We start from the raw sequence: 20,126 nt of genomic DNA, 5'->3' as shown, positions 1-20,126 counted from the left end.
AAGAGTGATTGTTATTACATAATAGAGAGATGTGCTCATGGAGAATTTGAACAAACCGGGTGGCCCGCACCGTATTTGAAAGACCACTTGCCGTATAGAAAGTTTTGGTCATTATTTGAGATCACCGTATTAGTGGAACGCCATAAGGCAAAACGACGAAAAGCGGGGCCCTACTGTATATGACTGGTGATAACTGTAGAAAACACTCCTATTCATATGCCTTCACTCATAAATAGCATCACTCGTTATCAAAAGGGTGCGTTGCCCCGAGCCTGAGTGTGCCGCCATGAGCCAGGGTGTTGCCATGAGATTGGATGTGTTGCTCTGAGCCAGGGTGTGTTGCCGTGAGCCTGGGTGTGCTTCAGTGTTCTGTGTTGCTGTTATGCAAGCTAGTGCATTAATGTGAAGAGAATTTGTCTATAACATAAGGTGTCTGTATTGCACAAAAAGTGCTCCAGAAGTGTATATACACTGTAATGTCAAGTGTTTTGGGTGGATACATAATAGATGGTCAGATGGATACACATTAAACAGCCAGTTAGACGATCAGCTGGGAGTGACTAGTGACACTGTCACTCCCAGTTAATCATCTAATACATATCCTTCTGACCATCTATTATGTTTCCACCCAAAATACTAATGGTATGTACGTATACATTTATTAAGCATTTTGCCCACTATACAAACACCTTACATTATATAAAAATTATCTTCACATTAATGCAGTAGTCTACATAAGTTGCCATGACCCAGGGTGTGTTGTCGGTGATTCAGTCTGTTTACATATTTGCGCCCTCTGCACATATGTATTCTGGCAGTTTTCCAAAGTTTCAAATTCACTCGCTGCGTTTAACCCTTTGACTGTCGCGGCCGTATATATACGTCTTACGAGGTACCGTGTTTGACGTATATATACTCATAAATTCTAGCAGCTTCAAATCAAGCAGGAGAAAGCTGGTAGGCCCACATGTGAGAGAATGGGTCTGTGTGGTCAGTGTGCACCATATAAAAAAAATCCTGGAGCACGCAGTGTATTATGAGAAAAAAAAAAACTCAAGACCATTTTTTTTAATTAAAATGCCGACTTTGTGGTCTATTTTCGTATAGTATTTATGGTTGTATTCTCATTTTCTTAGTCTCATTTGATAGAATGGAAAACATATTATAGAAGTAGAGGTGATTTTGATTGATTTTACTATAAAAAGAACCTGGAAATGGAGCTCAAAGTAGGGAAAATGTTTGATTTTTGCCAATGTTCAAAAGTAAACAAATGATGTCATTGTCCAATAAATGTCCAACTAGCCATTCTAATATGCAGTCATGAATGGGTTGATGTTATTTATACAATTATTACAGTATTGCAGTAGTCTGCATAATAGTAAGTCTTCTATTTTTTGTTTGAATAAAAATTCAAAATAGAAAGCAAGAGTAATATCAGAGGGGCCTGGAGACATGACTGATGAACAAAGAAAATGTTATTTTAGAGCCAGGAATGTCTGCATTGTTCATTCTGGACCTTATTTTGAAATTGTCATATTTTTTAATTTTCGTGAAATTGGCCAAATTGCAAATTTCTGACCACATTATTGGGTAGTTGAAATCGGTAAATGGGCAGTTTCTTGTACTCAATCGATAGAAAAAATGGAGTTCTAAAGAAATAGCTATGAGTTTGGTCGACTGGAACAATGGAATTAGCCGAAAATAGGGCTCAAAGTGGGCGAAATCGCCGATTTGTAAATATCGCCGAGGTCGCTAACTTCGCGAGAACATAATTCCGTCAGTTTTCCATCAAATTTCGTTTTTTTGGTGTCATTACAATCGGGAAAAGATTCTCTATCATTTCATAAGAAAAAATTATTTTTTTATTTTTTTGAAATTTTGCGACACCAGGAGACACCTCAGGATTGGGGGTTGCGACAGTCAAAGGGTTAAGCTAAGGACAAAAATATTTTAAGGTAAGTAATGTATGCACCGTACATTTTTACTTTTATATTGTTTTTTATGCCTAGTTCTGTTGCTTACTTAATATATGATAGTGTGAACATGTTATCAGGCTTATATATTCATTTGGAAGTGAAAAAAGACTTCTACTTTTGGGCAATTTTTCCTTTATGGCAGTAACCTGGAACCTAACCCACCACATAAGTGGGAGCTTCCTGTTTGGAAAATGGATTACATCACTGTGCTGTCATATGGAAAACAAAGGAAGTCAATAAATAGCAAATTTTGTCTGTGGCAACCCAACTCTAACATGGGTTTTGTTGAGATACAATTTTTTTTTTTTCAACAAGTCGGCCGTCTCCCACCGAGGCAGGGTGACCCAAAAAAGAAAGAAAATCCCCAAAAAGAAAATACTTTCATCATCATTCAACACTTTCACCACACTCGCACATTATCACTGTTTTTGCAGAGGTGCTCAGAATACAACAGCTTAGAAGCATATATGTATAAAGATACACATCATATCCCTCCAAACTGTATCAGTATTAAAATTTGAAAGTCTCAAAAAATTAATTTCACCTTGAATAAGTGCTTTACATTTTTATTGATATGTATTAGTGTATTTTTGCAGAACAGGAAGTGACCACATTCGAGAGAAGGATGGCATATGGGCAGTCTTAGCATGGCTATCAATTTTAGCTGGTCGTAATATGTCAGTAGAGCAGGTGCTGCACAGTCACTGGGAAACATATGGAAGGAACTTTTTCACCAGGTATGTGGTGTCTATGAATATATATACTAACCCAGTTATTTAAAAATTTAGGCAAATTTAGAAAGCAAATATTATTTCAAACTTTTAGATACTTTGCTCTATGACCCTTGTAGGTTTAGCACTTCTTTTACATTATAATAATAATAATACATAATATAGTCTTCATATTACTTCAGATATAAAGATCACTTTGCATTTTTAGTTCTGTTACCTTTATTAAATAACCTTTGCTTCTAGTAATGAGATTTACTGTACATTGCTAATAACTGATCTGCTCGCTTAAATGTAAACAGATCATTATTTCATTACATGGTGGCTAACAGCCTATTGATATGTTGTCATTGATATATAAATAGGCTCCTTAATGGAACATACACAAATGCAGTATAACGAGATCCTTTGACAATGCTTCGCCAACACAGTAATCTTTTATAAAATCTCTTTCCATCATGTCTATATTCATAATATTTGTCTCAAGGCTTCTTGATGTTTGTAGATATTAAACTTCATGTTATACTCGTGAATGTTGGTCAAAATAGCAAATATGATGATCATACTAATTTTTTAAATTATTTTATGGTTGCAGTATTTTCATTTTTCCTTTGTAATTTTGTTAAATGCTATATTGTCTAGTATTATGCAAGTGATGTTAAAGAATATATACTAATGTTGACAGGTATGATTATGAGAATTGCGAGAGTGACCCATGCAATAAAATGATGTCTGTTTTGGATGCCATGAGTGGTGATGCATCCATGGTGGGTAAACAGCTCTCTCATGGAGAAAAAACTTATACCATTGCCAAAATTGACAACTTTGAGTACCAGGACCCCATTGATGGTGCTGTAGCAAAGAAACAGGTCAGTTAAAAATTGTTAATCCAAATTTGTGAGGTTGTGTATGTTATATTAAGAACTTTTATGTAGTAATGAGATTCATATAACTTGTTTAATTGCCATAATATTTTTCCGCTTGTAAAACTACCAGGGTGTCCGTATCCTGATGAGTGATGGGTCTCGAGTTGTGTTCAGACTGAGTGGCACTGGCAGCTCTGGTGCTACAGTTCGTATGTACATTGAAAGTTATGAGTCCGACTCCTCTACATATACTAAAGATGCACAGGTGAGTGTTGGCAATGCTTGTTATATTCCTTGGTACCATTAAAATCTAAGGGGAAGCTTTATAATAACCAGTGGAACCTCGGTTTTCATGATTAATTCATTTCAGAGTCTGACAAAAACCAAATTTGACAAAAACTGAAGATATTATTCCCCATAAGAAATAATGTAAATCCAATTAATCCGTTCCAGACACCCACAAATATTAACAAAAAATACATTTTATAGAGAATAACTATAGTTTTACATACAGAAAACTATGAGAAATAAATATAAATGACTACTGAAATGGGATAAATGAGCATTTAACATCACTTTTACCTCTATTGAAGACACTTGTTGGTGTATGGAAGATGGCGAGGAGGGGAGAGGTTATTGTTTAGAAGGGGAATCCCCCTCCATAAGGACTTCAGGTATCAAGGCCCTATCCAGGGTTACTTCCCTTCTTTGTCTTTTACTGGCACTGGGACCAGCTTGAGTCACTGGACCCCTGTTGCACAAAAAATTTATCCAGAGAGGTCTGTTTCTGGCATCTCTTTAACATTTGCCTAAAATGGAACAAGGCATTGTCATTGAACATGGTGCAGACACTGCTTGCAATAGCTTTGTTAGGGTGATATCTCCCCACAGAGCTTTGTAACTCATTCCACTTTGCACACCTCTTTAATCACTGAAGAAGGCGCATTCTCCCCACTCTCTTCCTCCTCCTGTGAAGCAATTTCCTCAGGTGTGGTTTGTTGCTGTTCCAGTTGAAGGTCTTACAGCTCTTCACTGTGGTCGTCCACCAACTTTTCCACATCCTGGCCACTCGCATCTAACCCCATGGACCTTCCCAAAGACACAATAGATTCCACAATAGACATAGGGTTATCAGGGTCAGCCTCAAAACCTTCAAAATCCTTCTCAAGGACACATGGTGGCTTATTTAGCAGTCACACTCGATAAGCAAGCACAAAACACAGTGGATTATTACAAAATGTTATCCAAACATGCGAGGTAATGCTCACTCAACGAGCAACAAAGCCAGAATGTGTGAGATGTTTTGTGTGGGCATGGGCAGGCAGATGCGTTTGGTACAGTGGACCATTGTCCACTCTACAAAAACTGAGCAGATGTACGAAAACTTGGACAAAATTTAAACGAAAAGTTGCCGAAAACCAAATCCTACGGAAACCAGGGCACACGGACACAGAGGTTCCACTGTGTATATTTTTTTTTTTTTTTTATTTTTTTTTTAACACTTTGGCCATCTCCCACTGAGGCATGGTGACCCATAAAGAAAGAAAAAAAAAATTATCATTCAACACTTTCACCATCACTCATACATAATCATGATATAGTATTTTTAAATGTGATGATCAGAAAAGACAAATTTGATTAAGTAAAAAAGCATACAAGAGGTCATCATGTATTATAATCTAAAAAGCACTAAACCAACAAGGGTCATACAACACAGATGAAGGAGTGGAAGTAACCTGTTCAGTCATTGAAAAATTTTTAATATTCTGGTATGTTACTGACCCATTGTAAGGCCTTATATTTAATAGTTTTTTATAAATTCTTGAGAATCCAGTTATTATTCTTACTTAAAAATGATTGTGAATGATTGGGAAACAAACTCCCAGGTGTAGAACTGCATCTATTGTTTTAACCCTTAAACGGTCCAAACGTATATATACGTTATCTCGGGTAGCTCCCCAAATTTTTTGAGGGAAAATTTTTTTTTTTTTAATAGGAAAAAAGAGCATGTGGTACCCAGGCGTCCCAATTATTTTTTTCATATGGTGCAGTGAGTGTGCACACCTATTCTCGCATGTCTAGGCAACTCAGGCTTATCATGCCAATGTTGAATGAATGACAAAGGAAACATATATAAACGTTTGGGATACTGCGCGAGAGAACGTATATATACGTTTGGACCATTTAAGGGTTAAAGTTGTTTGAGTATCATTCTGAAAAATGTAAAGAAAATTGCCAAGTTAGCAAATGAATTGAAATGTTATATACAAAGTTCAATTCCTCTTTTCCACAGGAAGTCTTGAAACCTCTGGTTGAAATTGCTCTGCAGTTATCAAAACTTTCAGAATACACAGGACGCCAGCAACCTACTGTTATCACGTAGTTAGCTAGCTCTTTCCTATTGATTTCATTAAAACAGTATCCTGAATGGGTGTGCAGTATGTTCATCCTTAATATATTTGTTTGGATTACTAATTGTTTAACCTTTGGATAAGAAAAACAGTAAATCTTGAATAAAATATAATTATTACTTTCAACATTGCTGCTGTTCAGAATTATTACAAAGTCCCAATTATTTTTTACATCAGTATCTTTAGAAGGCATGCCTTCAGCTGGATTTTTTTTTTTCCAAAAAACTATGGGACAACTTTTTTGGGCTACTCATGATGAGAAAAGTACAATAAACCCTCTACTAAACAGAGTGGACAGACATTAATGGCTCTTGTAGTGGATAGACTAATTTGTTTTTCTGTGATCATAACACTTCCATTATCAATAGACCATACCTTATTATCAAGCCAATCCAGTGGAGTTATCAGTGTTTTTGAAATTGTTTATTAAATGGTTTATTATAGTGCTAAATTTAAGAGGGTCATTGTAGTGCAAAGTAATGAATATTCGAGGTGCAATATCAGAAAATTACATGAAGGATAAGCAAATAATGTAAACATTAACCAAAGAAATGATTATTACACTTGCATCAATGAAACACACTTCCATGGTGTCAGTAAAAAGAGTATTTAATGCTAGTCAAGCCAGACTGAAATACAGCTTTAAGTATTCTCCTTAATGTAGATCATTGTATCTTGACCTGCAAGGATTCTGACCTAACCACTCTCTCCTTGGATTGACCCTAATTACATCTGATTCCCCTAGGTGTTACCACCACAACAGTTTAGCACTAGAATGAGAAGGCAATAAAATTTGATCCGAGGAAAGAGAAGTTAGGTTAAATTACTTGAATAAAAAAGCCCTTTCACTGGCCTCAAGGAACCTTTAGGTCAATTATACAGCAATTTGTACATTACTCTTGGTTCATATTTGTATTACTTCACAGTACATTATTAATAAACTTCACCCATATTAATTTTTTGTAGCCATTTAAATAAACAAGGAAAGTGCTAAACTTAGTCCGGAAGTTTTGTAGGGATGCTGAAGCACCTAATATATTTAAATCTAGAATTACAATTCCCAGCACAGGAGGGGGTTCTTGATCCAAGGACTTGGTAGAAGAATAAAATGAAAATGGGGGAAAAAAATTATATTTTGTTAAATGGGTTTTTAATTCATGTTGGTTATTTTAAGTTATTAATGTTGAAAAACTACCCAAGGAATTGGATCAGGCTACTTTGATCAAACCTGATTACTTCCAATTATCCCTTATGCTCTGTAACCCCTATGAATTAAAATGCGATTTTGCAGGACTCCTTTTATTATTATAATCAAAAAGAAGCGCTAAGCCACAAGGGCTATACAGCACGACTCCTTTTAACATGAACCATAAATTCTGAAATTCCTTTATATTTATATAAATAGACACATGCAACTAATGAATTGTTACAGCTGTTTTGTTCACTACCAATTTTTTTTTTTTGTCTGTTATATATTTATAATACAGTTATGAAATACAATAAAATAGTCCAAAACTGTAAAACAAATAGTACGCTATTTTCATTCTACTTCTGTACAATGTAAATGTGAACTCTACCTCCCCCCCCCCACTTGTATTTTAGTACAAGAATATAAAGACCAAAATAAATATGGTATGTGAAATTGTAAGAGCAATTAATTTTTTAGCTGGTTGGCTTTCCATAAGATCAGGTTATATTTCTCTCATAATTGAAACTATTCCAAATAAATCTGCCTATGCATATTGATACTCTTCCCTTACAAATTTTTTTTTTTAAGAGTATTACTCACTGCTTCTCCAGAAAGGTGCCTTCATGCCAGTGAGGGAGCTCTTGCTCTTCCTTGGATCAAACATATTTCCCTTGGTGCCATTTGACCCCTAAGAGTTTAGCGGTCTTCATATAAATAAAATATTCATGGATAAACCTGTATGGGTTATTGTCTGAAGAATGTAAAGAGAATCATACTTGATCTAGTGGGAGGATATATCCAGTTCCTTTCATCAACATTAAACTCTTGATCCAAAGAACTGGTGCTACCCTCCCTATAACTGGATTTAATCTGTCTCCCATTCTTCTAGGACTTGTATGATCCCTCCAGACTTAGCAGTTCCCCATGAAATCAATAAGCATCACCTCAAGGTGATGCTTAGAGCTGGATTTTTTTTTTTTCAATTCTCATATTACTTGTAACCTGGTCATTTACATTTTCAATGATAAACGTAAGATTACAGAATTATATTATTACAATCAAAACTAAGCACTAAACCATAAAGAATTATATTCAAATAAAGAACTAAATACCTAAGGACCACTTGGAACAACACAACAAAGGTGAGAGATTATGTTGATAAATATTTTTTGTAGTTTTTCCTTATTACTACTACATATCACTCCTAATTATATTTACCTTTGGAAAATACATGTTATTTATAAAGCAGCCCAAATATCAAACATTCACCAGGACTTTTTCAGCCTTTAACTTAAATGCTAATTATGCTACTTAGTTTCTCTATTTGTTATAAAAATGAATATTAAAGAATTAAGTGGCAAATTACTTAGTTTCATTATATCATGGAATTACTCGGATAACTACAATCGAGTCTCTGTCCCAGATTTCCGCTTGGCCGACTTCATGGGACTGAGAAATTACCAGGGTGGGTTAATTGGGAAGACCTGACTATGGGTCAGGTAGGTGGTGTTGGTTGCCAATATGACATGTTTCAGAGCAAAGTGCTAGCTGCCCAGGCAACTTTTGTTCTAAGAAGGGAAATTAGATATAACAAAAATATTTCACTGGTCAAAAGAGAGGCACATATAGGCATATCAAAAGAGGGGGTTGGCAGTTAAGAAATCAATATATTTAATTAAAAAGATATAAAATAAAAAAAAAAGGAACAAGAAAAGCAAAAAGGGATTATGAGGCTACAGTCGCGAGGGATTCGAAGACTAACCCAAAAGGTTCTTTCAGGTATACAGAAGTAAAATTAGGGACAAGATAGGCCCACCCAAACTCAGGTCAGATCACTGACAGTGATAAGGAAATGCATGAACTCTTCAACACCTACTTCCTCTGTTTTTTACTCAGGAAGATAATAGCGAAATTCCAGAAATAATAAATTATGTAGAACAAGACTATAATAAACTATGCACTATTGGGGTAACTAGTGACATGGTCCTCGGACAATTAGAGAAATTAAAGCCTAACAAATCCCCAGGCCATGATGAACTGTTTGCGAGGGTTTTAAAGGAATGTAAAGAGGAACTCAGCACACCTTTGGCTAATCTTTTCAATACAGTAGACTGTCATTTAGCAAGAGTTTATTTGGCATGACTGAAGAATTGCGGCACAATTTTATGTAACGTATAATTAATTTAACATGATTCTCTTTTGCTCAAGTGGCCGCCTTGTTGTGGAGCAGCCAGGGAGCCCTCCCTCCCGCCATCCCCTGCCACTCCCCGACACCACCCCAGGATTTGTAATTCATACGTGTTCAGTCTTTCTCTGCTACAAGGCAGCTGTATTTGTGAATTGTGTTATGATATTTTAATTATTATATCTTGTATCTGCCAAGCAATCATGACACTCTGTAGCCATACCAGTGTTGCTGAAAGTGGCACGAAAAAGTATAAACATTTAAGTCTTAGAATTAACAAAGAAACAAAGGTATTAGACAAGAGATAGCCTGTAGCCATAATGAAGTGTTAATTTGTATACAGAAAAACATGAGTTTGTGTGACTGACTGACTGACTTAACTGACTGAATGACCTAAAGTTAAAGTTAGACACTCCAATACAACCATTGACTTCAGTACCATCCACCTCAGCCCAGTAGGGCCACAACATAACTCTCCACTCTCTTCACAATCATCCACAAACACCAGCACCCACAATTTAAGGTAAGAAATACTATTATTTCTGTTACATTTGTAGTCTTAAGCAGTAAAAACAACATAATACATCACAACAATGAACTACAACTACATATTCACTTTTATTTTTGTAAGATGTGGAGGCCTAAAAAAAATTTCTTTTTTTTCTGGGGGGGGGGGGGCTCTGAGGAATGTAACTCTATTTTTCCAATAAGCTCTTCAGTTCATCTAACATGATTTTACCTAACACGGCATTTTCAGGAGCGTAACTACCGTGCTAGATGACGGTCTACTGTACATCACTACAAACTGGCATAGTGCCAGACAAGTGGAAAATGGCAAATGTAATACCTATTTATAAGGCAGGTGACAGGCCCTTAGCTTCGAACTATAGACCAATAACCCTTACCTCCATAGTTAGAAAATTTATGGAATCAATAACTGCCAAAGCAATTCGTAGCCATCTTGAAAGGCATGAATTGATTAATGAATCTCAGCACAGTTTTACAAAGGGGCATTCCTGTCTTACAAATTTCCTAACTTTCTTCACTAAGGTATTTGAGGAGGTAGATCATGGTATTGAATATGATACTGTATATATGGACTTTAGTAAGGCTTTCGATAGAGTTCCACATCAGAGGCTATTGAGGAAACTTAAGGCACACGAAATAAGAGAAATTTTTTCCTGGGTAGAGGCATGGTTGACAAATAGGCAGCAGTGTGTTAGTATAAATAGGGAGACATCAGAATGGGAGCACATCACAAGCGATGTTCCACAGGGGTCAATGTTGGGCCCCTTGCTGTTCACAATTTACACAAACGACATAGATGAGGGAATTAATAGTGACATAGGCATATTTGCTGATGACAGGAAAACAGGACGTCCAATTCATTCTAATGAGCACATTAGAGCACTCCAGGACAATTTGAATAGACTGATGCAGTGGTCAGAGAAGTGGCAGATGCAGTTTAATATAGACAGATGCAAAGTTCTAAATTTTGGACAGGAAACTAACCATGCCACATATAAACTAAATAATGAATATCTTAATATTATGGATTGCAAAAAGGATTTAGGAGTTCTGGTTAGCAGTAATCTGAAATCAAGACAACAGTGTATAAGTGTTCACAATAAAGCTAACAGAATCTTTGGCTTCATATCAAGAACTACAAATACTAGAAGTCCTCAGGTTGTTCTTTAACTCTACAGATCTTTGGTTAGGCTTATTTAGATTATGCTGCACAGTTCTGGTCACCTTATTACAGAATGGATATAAATGCACTGGAAAATGTACAAAGAAGGATGACAAAGTTGATCCCATGTATCAGAAATCTTCCTTATGAGGATAGACTGAGGGCCCTGAATCTGCACTCTAGAAAGGCGTAGAATTAGGGGGATATGACTGAAGTGTATAAATGGAAAACAAGAATTAATAGAGGGGATGTAAATAGCTTGCTAAAAATATCCAGCATAGACAGGCCTCGCAGCAATGGTTTTAAGTTGGAAAAATTCGGATTCAGGAAGCATATAAAAAAGCACTGGTTTAGTAATAGAGTTGTGGATGAGCGGAACAAACTCCCGAGTACTGTCATAGAAGTTAAGATGTGTAGTTTTAAAAATAGGTTGGATAAATACATGAATGGGTGTGGGTGGGTGTGAGTTGGACCTGACTAGCTTATGCTACTAGGTCAGATGCTGTGCCCCTCCCTTAAATGAATGTGACTGACCTGACTAGGTTAAGGCATTGGCTTAAGCCTGTAGGAGAATTAGACCTGCCCTGCATGGGCCAGTAGGCCTTCTGCAGTGTTCCTTCTTTCTTATGTTCTTATTAACTTAATTACTACAAATCACATTATTATAATCAGAACCAAGTGCTAAACCACTATAAATCACAAACTGCAATTTTATGCATTCCACAAATGCAGTGAAAACTAGCAAGGATAGATACATAATTACCCTGAAAAATTATAACACACCCAAAGTAACTTGGTGGGTAGTGATTTTGAACATTTGTGTAAAGAAAAATGTAAATAGTCTTTGTAATTATCATACATCTTTTAAAGGAAATCTTTATGCATTTTCTGTTGTTAGAAATGAACAACTAACTTGCACTGTGACAATTCAATAGTAGTACTTCAATCTAATCAAAGAAAATCAAGATGTGGATAATATACTCATGAGGCATCAACTGAGAAGGTACAAGTGAGGCACTACTTTATCTTTAAACCTCTTTTTCCCAGATGTTTTCTTTACCTGTGCATATGCCTTGCCTCAAAATGTGAACTCAGGAAAAACTGGGCAATATATATAAGAATGAACATACGAGATAAACAATGACTAGAGGTTTGCTAATACGTACTGTAGCCTATTTTAATGTTCAACAGGAAATATATTAACAGCAGTATTCTAGTGCATTACTTTGCACGCTGTACTAATGTTTCAATATCATTATTTGGTCGAAGCATTGATAAACTCAAACAGTATAAATGTACATAGCCATCATACTTGTTCAGATGTGACTGTGAAGCAAATCTACGACATGAGACTGTTAAGGGTTGCAGCAACTGCTCACTGGCACAAAGTGCATTAAATACTTTGGAGTCCTTAAATGAGTGGAAATTGCCTAATTCATGATTGCTTTTCTTTGCCAAGTAGGTTAACTGATGACACCCTGAAATAACATGCTGGCTTAATGATGTATACTGCTGACGTGTTAACTGCAAAAGAATTTTTACTTGGTCAATAGAATTTAGGTAGAGTAAAGCATTTGCTGTGCCATCATCAATAAGCACTTGAGCACTAGCAGTAAGCTTGACTGAGGGTTGTGCATTACATCCAACGTAAGCACACGATCCACTAACTATTTCTGAATCGCAAAAGCAGCATACGGCTTTGATAGTAACTTTCATAATCCGTCGAACAGTGGCAAAGCTAAGAAATGCTCCATGGTTGGGTATATTTTCAAGATAACTGTGTTTTAGTTTTCTCAAATAAGACTGAGTAATGGGTATCTTCAGATCAAGTAGGGATACTGGTGTAAGACATGAAAACATTGTACACTGGAGGTAAATGTTGTTTTCCTTTGACATGTGTCTTCTCACACAAGATGCAGTGATTAATATGCCTGGTATCATTCCTAAAGGGTAATGTGGCACACATTTATTAGAGGAATTGGTTATATACAGCCATACCTCCTTATTTGGATTTTCTTGATCTTCAAGTAAAATTCTAATGGTTTTATTACCTGGAAAGCCAATATGGCATTTATTGGAGACTTCTAAATCAACAGGATTACCAGTAATTTCTGAAGAATATTTAGGAGACATATGTGCTCTGTCCTTTATAACACCAACAACAGAAACAAGGTCTTCATGAAATGTTGGATCCAGTATTTGAGTTACACTAAGTTCACTCTGGTAATATTTTTCTGGTATGGTACTTGCTACAGAAGCATTTTCTGGAATATAAACGCATTCACTTGTGCCAAAGTATCTTTCAAGGGGTCTTAGCAGAGCAAGTGAATGGCATTTTCTCATTATAAACCTATCATTTACTGAAGGAGGTATCTTGATTATACATCCATGTCCATCATCAATACATGAATGAATTAATGCATTCTCACCAGAAAATCTGACAAAAGTGTGCCACTTTTCACCTAATTCTTTCTGAAACTGCATGTCACTTATAACCACACGAGCAATAAAATACATACCGCTAATAATATTTTGAGGCTTATCTCTCAAGACCTGTGGACTGAATACTAAACCAGATTTTGAAATTAATTTGATATAATATAAGGAACTTGTGTCACTGTTGATAATGCCAAGTTCTTGAGTCATACTTAATGGTGCTTTTAAGACTACTACATCTGAACTCTTAATCATAATATATTGCTTATATGTATATCCTGCAGAATCTTTACTGGTTATATTGAATTTTTCTACAACAACTTGAAAATCAAAAAGGGCCACAATGGCCCCAACTTTATCAAAGAGGTTTTCTTTAATACCTACAACAACAAGATCTATCTTTGATGCCAGCTGATGCACCTGAAGAACACCACTATTAACATGGAGAAGTTTTCCCACTAATACCCTTGATATTTTACCATCACTCACCACATGATCCCAGAGTTTCTGATATTTAGTATCTGTATATTCTTCACTACCTGTATTTACCTCTGCCTTCAAACTATCCATAGTAACTGCAACAAAGGGAGCAACAAACTCCTGAAATTTAAAAGAAATATATATAAAAAAGTGCATTTTTTTTATTAAAGTAATTATATATCAAAGTGAATTTTGGTTGATAATCATTATGAATTCAAAAGTCAGAAATCAAATAACGCTTAGTTTGAACTGCTGTTATGTTGTAAATGCCTGAATGAGCATTCCTCTTAGTTTATTTCCCAAAAACAATTTCTCTTAATAGGGTTTATTTCTTAATGACAATATAGTTTTGTTACCCTTCTGTACACCATGTAATTAGCAGTGCCCACAAAGGAAACTGAGCCAACATTGCAAAAGATAGACTAATTTCAATATTTTTTTTTTTGTGTGTGTTCTCTTGTCTCCTCAATGAAACTTTCCTTTTGGGATGTTTGACAACTTGTATTTAAGTTATCAGAGATTGTAATGGGGGCCCTGTAAGCTTGGTATGGAAGAGAAGGCTTCTGTTTTGGCCCTGGCAAGAGGAGAACATTGAATCACAATGGGCAGTGATTATATCAAGATTATTATTATTATAATAAAAAAGAAGCGCTAAGCCACAAGAGCTATACAGCGCTGCAGGATAGGGAAGGAAGCGAGAGTATTGGGCGGTAGAAGGGGGAGGGATGACCAGTAGGTTACAGAAAACAGCGGGGCAGGGGATAGAGGGCAGCAAGAGATTGAGGTAGAAAGGGCTGAAGGTATCATCAGAGTTTGTGAAGTCAGTCAGTTGTCAAAAAGTCAATGAGAGAGTCCGGATGAAAGGTGGGTCCATCAGCGAGAAGGGAAGGTAAAGAGAGAGCAGCGGAGCGAAGACGACGTTGGAGGTATATTCTGCGTACTCGTTGATAAAGTGGGCAGTCTAATAGAATGTGGCTAACCGATAATGGAACCTGACAATTCTCACAGAGAGGAACAGGGCGCCTCTCCATGAGATAACCATGAGTAAGACAAGTATGGCCAATGCGAAGACGGGAGAGAGTAGTCTCCCAATCTCGACACTGGTGACAAGAAGATGGCCAGTAACCTATACTCGGTTTAATAGATTAAAGTTTGTTACCGAGCAGAGTAGACCAACGTTGTTGCCAACGGGTGTGAAGGTGGGTAGCTATTGCAACAAAATAGTCCGCAAATGGAACACCTCTATATGAAACTGGTAGGTCATGTACTGCTGACTGCACAGCAGTGTCTGCCTGTTCATTGCCCTGTACGTCAACATGACCAGGGACCCAACAAAAAACAATCTTTATGCTTGGAAGAGATGCGGCGTAGCCAAAGTTGGATACGGAGGACTAAGGGGTGAGGTGTATCAAATTTCTGTATAGCCTGTAAAGCACTAAGGGAGTCTGAGACAACCACAAATGATGACACAGGCATAGATGCAATATGGATAAGTGCTGCAAGAATGGCATACAATTCAGCAGTAAAGATACTAGCCGAAGATAGTAAATGCCCTCATACGACGCTGTCCGGAAACACTGCTGCGAATCCTATGCCGTCAGAAGGCTTAGAGCCATCTGTGTACACTGCAATGGCATGAGAATGAGAGTGGAAGTGGTCAAGAAAAAGAGAGCGGGAAGCTACCATAGACAATTGGGCTTTCGAGCATGGGAGCGAGAAAGAACACTCGAACAGCTGGAACTACCCAGGGGGGTAGGGAAAAGGGAGATGCTACATGAACATAGAGAGGTGGTAATTGAAGAGAAGACAAGAGTGAATGTAGGCGAAGGGAGAAGGGATGGAGCAAAAAGGGGCGGCGAGCAAATAAAGAATGTCTAATAATATCGGTGACCATTCTATAAATGGAAGGACTGCGGAGATCATGAGAGCGTACATAGTAGCGAAGGCAATGGGCATCACGGCGATCGGATAAGGATGGAACGTTCACTTCTGCATAGAGGCTCTCAACAGGGGAAGAGTGAAAAGCACCAAGGCAAAAGCGTAATCCTTGGTGATGAATGGGGTTAAGGCTAGAGAGTGTAGCAGGAGAGGCCGCTGAATAGATCTGGTCACCATAATCAAGTTTCGATAAAATGAGGGTGGAATGTAGGCGAAGCAGAGTTCGACGATCAGCTCCCCATGAAAGATGAGCAAGGGTTTTAAGAAGGTTCAGCCGGCTGTGACAAGTTGCCTTCAGAGAGGTAATGTGAGGTTTTCAGGATAACCTACGGTCAAAGAGGAGGCCTAGAAACCTGACTGGATCACGTTCAGGGATACGGGAGCCATAGTGGTACAAAGGATGATCGGAGACAACAGAGCGTCTAGTGAAAGTAAGTTGGTGAGTTTTGGTACTGGAAAATTTAAACCCATGTGTGGTGGCCCAATTGGAAACACGGTCGACCGCATGTTGGAGAGAAACTGTAATGAGGTGACAGTCAGTGCCTGCACATGCAATAGCAAAGTCATCAACATAGAGTGATGACCAAATATTGGATGGAATACTAGAGGCGAAATCATTTATAGCAAGGAGAAAAAGTGTTGTGCTCAGAACACATCCCTGGGGGACACCTTCAGCTTGGATAAAGTCCGGGGAGAGCACATTATTAACCCGAACACAGAAATGTCTGTCAGCTAAAAAGTTCTTAAGGAAGGATGGTAGATTGCCTCGAAGGCCTAAGGAGTGGGCTTGGGCCAAAATATTATACCTCCAAGTTGTGCCATATGCCTTCTCAAACTCAAAAAATATGGCAATAACTGAGTGGTTATTTGCAAAGGCATTACGAACATACGTATCCAAGCGTAGTAAGGGGTCTATGGTAGAACAGCCCTTACGAAAGCCATATTGACGAGTGGAGAGACTGTTGTGAGTCTCTAAATATCACACTAAATGTCTATTTACCAGGCGTTCCATCACTTTGCAAACTGCACTGGTAAGAGCAATGGGACAATAGTGGGAGGCTTCATGTCCCGTAGTACCCGGTTTGCGGAAAGGGAGAACAATGGCAGATTTCCACAGCTGTGGAAGAACTCCCTGTGACCAAATAAGACTGAAAAGGCATAATAGGACTGAAAGGGCTGACTGATGTAAATGTTGTAGCATATGAATATGAATGTCGTCGGGCCCAGCTGCCGATGATCGGCAAGCTGAGTGTGTTGCCTCCAGTTCCTGAAGTGTAAAAGGCACATTATACATGTACTGTTCTTTTCTGAGAGAAGAAAAGTCCAAGGGTGCTAACTCTGGCAGACTTTGAGGAAAGAAACGAGGGGCATAGATGGAGTCCCTGAAAAATACGGACCAGATGATTGCCAGTTTCATTGGCAACATCTAATGGGTTTGCTATATCAACACCGGCAACCCGCAGAAGAGGAGCCGAGTCAGGGGAATATTTACCACTCAGTTTTTGTACTTTTTTCCAGACTGCACTCATAGAGGAAGCAGAGGTGATGGTGGAGACACAATCTCGCCAGCAAGTGCATTAAGCGTCACGAATGACACGGCAAGCGATCGCACGCTTCTGCTTAAAATCAAGAAGTCTCTCCGTGGTTCTATTGTACCGGTACCTGCCCCACGCAGTGCATTTCAAATGTACTGCACGAGCACAAGCAGGAGACCACCAAGGCACGCATTTCTGAGAATGCCTGCCCGAAGTTTGGGGTATAGAATGAGAAGCTGCGGTTAAAACGGAGGACGAGAAGAGGTGTAGAAGCTCATCAATGGAGGACGAAGAAGGAACCTCACTAAAAACAGTTAGTTGTGAGTAAAGGTTCCAATTTGCCTGATCAAATTGCCAGCGTGGGTTACGAAGAGGTGGTGAATATGATGGGGAAGTAAGAATGATTGGGAAATGATCGCTGTCGTGTAAATCCGGGAGAACAGACCAGGTGAAGTCTAATGCGGCGGAGGAAGAGCAGACTGAGAGATCGATGCAAAAGAGAGAGTACGAGTCCGAGGATCAAAATGGGTGTGAGTACCTGTATTTAAAACATGGAGGGGGTGGGAAGCAAGAAAAGCCTCTAACTGAATGCCACGGGAATCACAGTGAGACCCCCGCAGAGGAAATGACGGGCATTAAAATCGCCAAATAACAGAAGTGGTGGTGGTAATGACGAAACAAGAAAGGCAATATCTGGGATAGATAATGCCCGAGAAGGAGAGAGATACAAAGAACAGAGTGTATACCACCTATGCAAGTGGATACGGGCTGCTGTGTAATGCAGCGAAGTACGAACAAATAGCTGATGGTATGGAATATCAGTGCGTAGAAGAAGGGCACTTTCATTAAAGGTCCCATCAGGAAAAGGATCTGAAGAATACAAAAAATTATAGCCTGAGATAGGATAGATAACGGCAGAGTGTAATTTTGGTTCCTGTAAGCAAACACCAACAGGGGAAAACTGGGACAGCAACATCTGAAGCTCACCCCGATTACCCCTGAGGCCGCGAATATTCCACTGTAAATAGGCCATGATTGGCAACAATAAAGATACCTGAAATCCGCAGGTAAGGGTACCTACGGACTAGAGGGGTTAGAAAAGTCCACGTGCGGTGGCAAAGGAAAACGTTCAAGTAGCGAAGGAACGGTGCGTTGTGAAGAAAGGAGTTGTGCAGATGGAGAAGAGGAAAGAGAAGGAACAGAGGGTGGATCAGTGTCCAGTGATGGTTTGGTCTCTGCAATATATTCAGAGATTGCTTCAAGTGTTTCGGAGTTCAGAGACGTCGTATGGGAGACAATATTGGAGATGGAAGGAGGAGGAGTTTGAGTCAAGATCGGAGCTGTAATGGACTGTACCAAGGTAGAGGGGGGTGAAAGGGTGGAGGGAACTGGAGAAGTGTGGAAGGGGACAGAAGAGGCAGAAACCTGGGAGGTGGCAGAAGAGGAAGAAACATGGGAGGGGACAGGGGAGGAAGGCACAGTACGAGGAGGAGGATGAACCTCCACACTTGTAACAGAGCCAGTGAAAGGGGAAGACTCAGGTACAGAGACCGGGAAGGTAAAATGTGGAGGTGGAAAAGAGAAGGAGGGGTTAAAGGAGATTTTTTGGGCCTCTGAGAAGTAGAGGGACGATTGGGAGGAGGTGTCATACGAGGTCTTGTCGATACCAGGGTTTGTGAGGGAGGACACGAAGAAGTGAGGACAGACTGAGGAGTTGAAGTAGGGACGTCTGAGCCCAGGACAGCAAAAGAATTAGATACAGGAGTGACTATGGGACTGGCAACCGCAGAGGAGGCTGCAGAAGATGTGACCCCAGAAGTGGGGGGACGCTTTGAAACACGAGAATAAGAAACACGGGGCAGTCTCCCTTGGAGTTGGAGATGAGAAACCGCCATAGCATAAGGGAGACCTTCTGCCTCTTTGAGGCAACGAATTTCCCGCTCATTTAAGTAGACTTAGCAACGGTGAGAGTACGAAGGGTGAGCCTCATGACAATTGAGGCAAGAGGGAGTTCGACTGCAAGACTGGGCATTCGGCTATAGATCTGCATTATTTTGCTGGGTGGCCAAATCGCCAGCAATTCCTACACTGTTGTGGTGAAGGGCTCACCTTCCGAATTTGTAACCGATGTCCTGCTACATAAACAGAGGATGGGAGTTCATGGCTGTCAAAAGTTAAATGAGCCACACTGCAAGGGTATTGTCTTCACCCGCGGGCAGGAAGAACATAAGTGTCTACCTTGAGAATTGGGAGATCTTGGAGTTCCAGCTGTTCGAGAATGTCAGTGCCACATGTCTGGAAATTCTGTTGGACTATGTACGGGACAGAATAACAGTACCACTACAAGAATTAAGGGAATGATGTTTTTCGATAGTGATAGGAATAGTATCGATATGTGAAAGAAGAGAAAGATCATGAGCTCGAGTAGAATTCTGGTCTGTGATGATGCGCGTACCACTCTTAAGAGCATGAAAGGAAATATCTCTACCAACGTGGTGTAGGAGCGCTTTGCCAGTACTATGGTCGGAAAGATAGGCAGTAGAAGAAGTCGGTCTTAATGTAATGAATTTAGTCCATTGTGTGGTCCAAAACTGAGTGTGGAGAGGGAGTGCATGACGTGTCGGTCTTTTCCGAGTAGAAAGGGAAGGAAACGAAGTAACATCATTAGGAGATTGTCGTTGACGTTTAGAAG

The 20,126-nt window shown here is 38.9% G+C and overlaps 2 protein-coding genes across 2 annotated transcripts in view; one reads left to right on the top strand and one right to left on the bottom strand.

Moving 5' to 3' along the window:
- Pgm1 (phosphoglucose mutase 1) overlaps nt 1-6,195 on the top strand; it is a 67,089-nt gene extending 60,894 nt beyond the window's left edge. Inside the window, exons 10-13 of the mRNA XM_070096548.1 lie at nt 2,573-2,713; nt 3,390-3,573; nt 3,701-3,835; nt 5,864-6,195. Of these exons, the coding sequence (XP_069952649.1) occupies nt 2,573-2,713; nt 3,390-3,573; nt 3,701-3,835; nt 5,864-5,953 (550 nt within the window). The 3' untranslated portion in view covers nt 5,954-6,195. The remainder of the gene's footprint in view (nt 1-2,572; nt 2,714-3,389; nt 3,574-3,700; nt 3,836-5,863) is intronic.
- An 882-nt stretch (nt 6,196-7,077) lies between these two features.
- LOC128684355 (uncharacterized) overlaps nt 7,078-20,126 on the bottom strand; it is a 78,018-nt gene continuing 64,969 nt past the window's right edge. Inside the window, exon 8 of the mRNA XM_070096543.1 lies at nt 7,078-14,081. Within this exon, the coding sequence (XP_069952644.1) occupies nt 12,267-14,081 (1,815 nt within the window). The 3' untranslated portion in view covers nt 7,078-12,266. The remainder of the gene's footprint in view (nt 14,082-20,126) is intronic.

This window comes from Cherax quadricarinatus, chromosome 4, assembly GCF_038502225.1.
Source record: "Cherax quadricarinatus isolate ZL_2023a chromosome 4, ASM3850222v1, whole genome shotgun sequence".
NCBI classification, from domain to species: domain Eukaryota; kingdom Metazoa; phylum Arthropoda; class Malacostraca; order Decapoda; family Parastacidae; genus Cherax; species Cherax quadricarinatus.
This window is presented reverse-complemented; position numbering and strand designations above follow the sequence as displayed.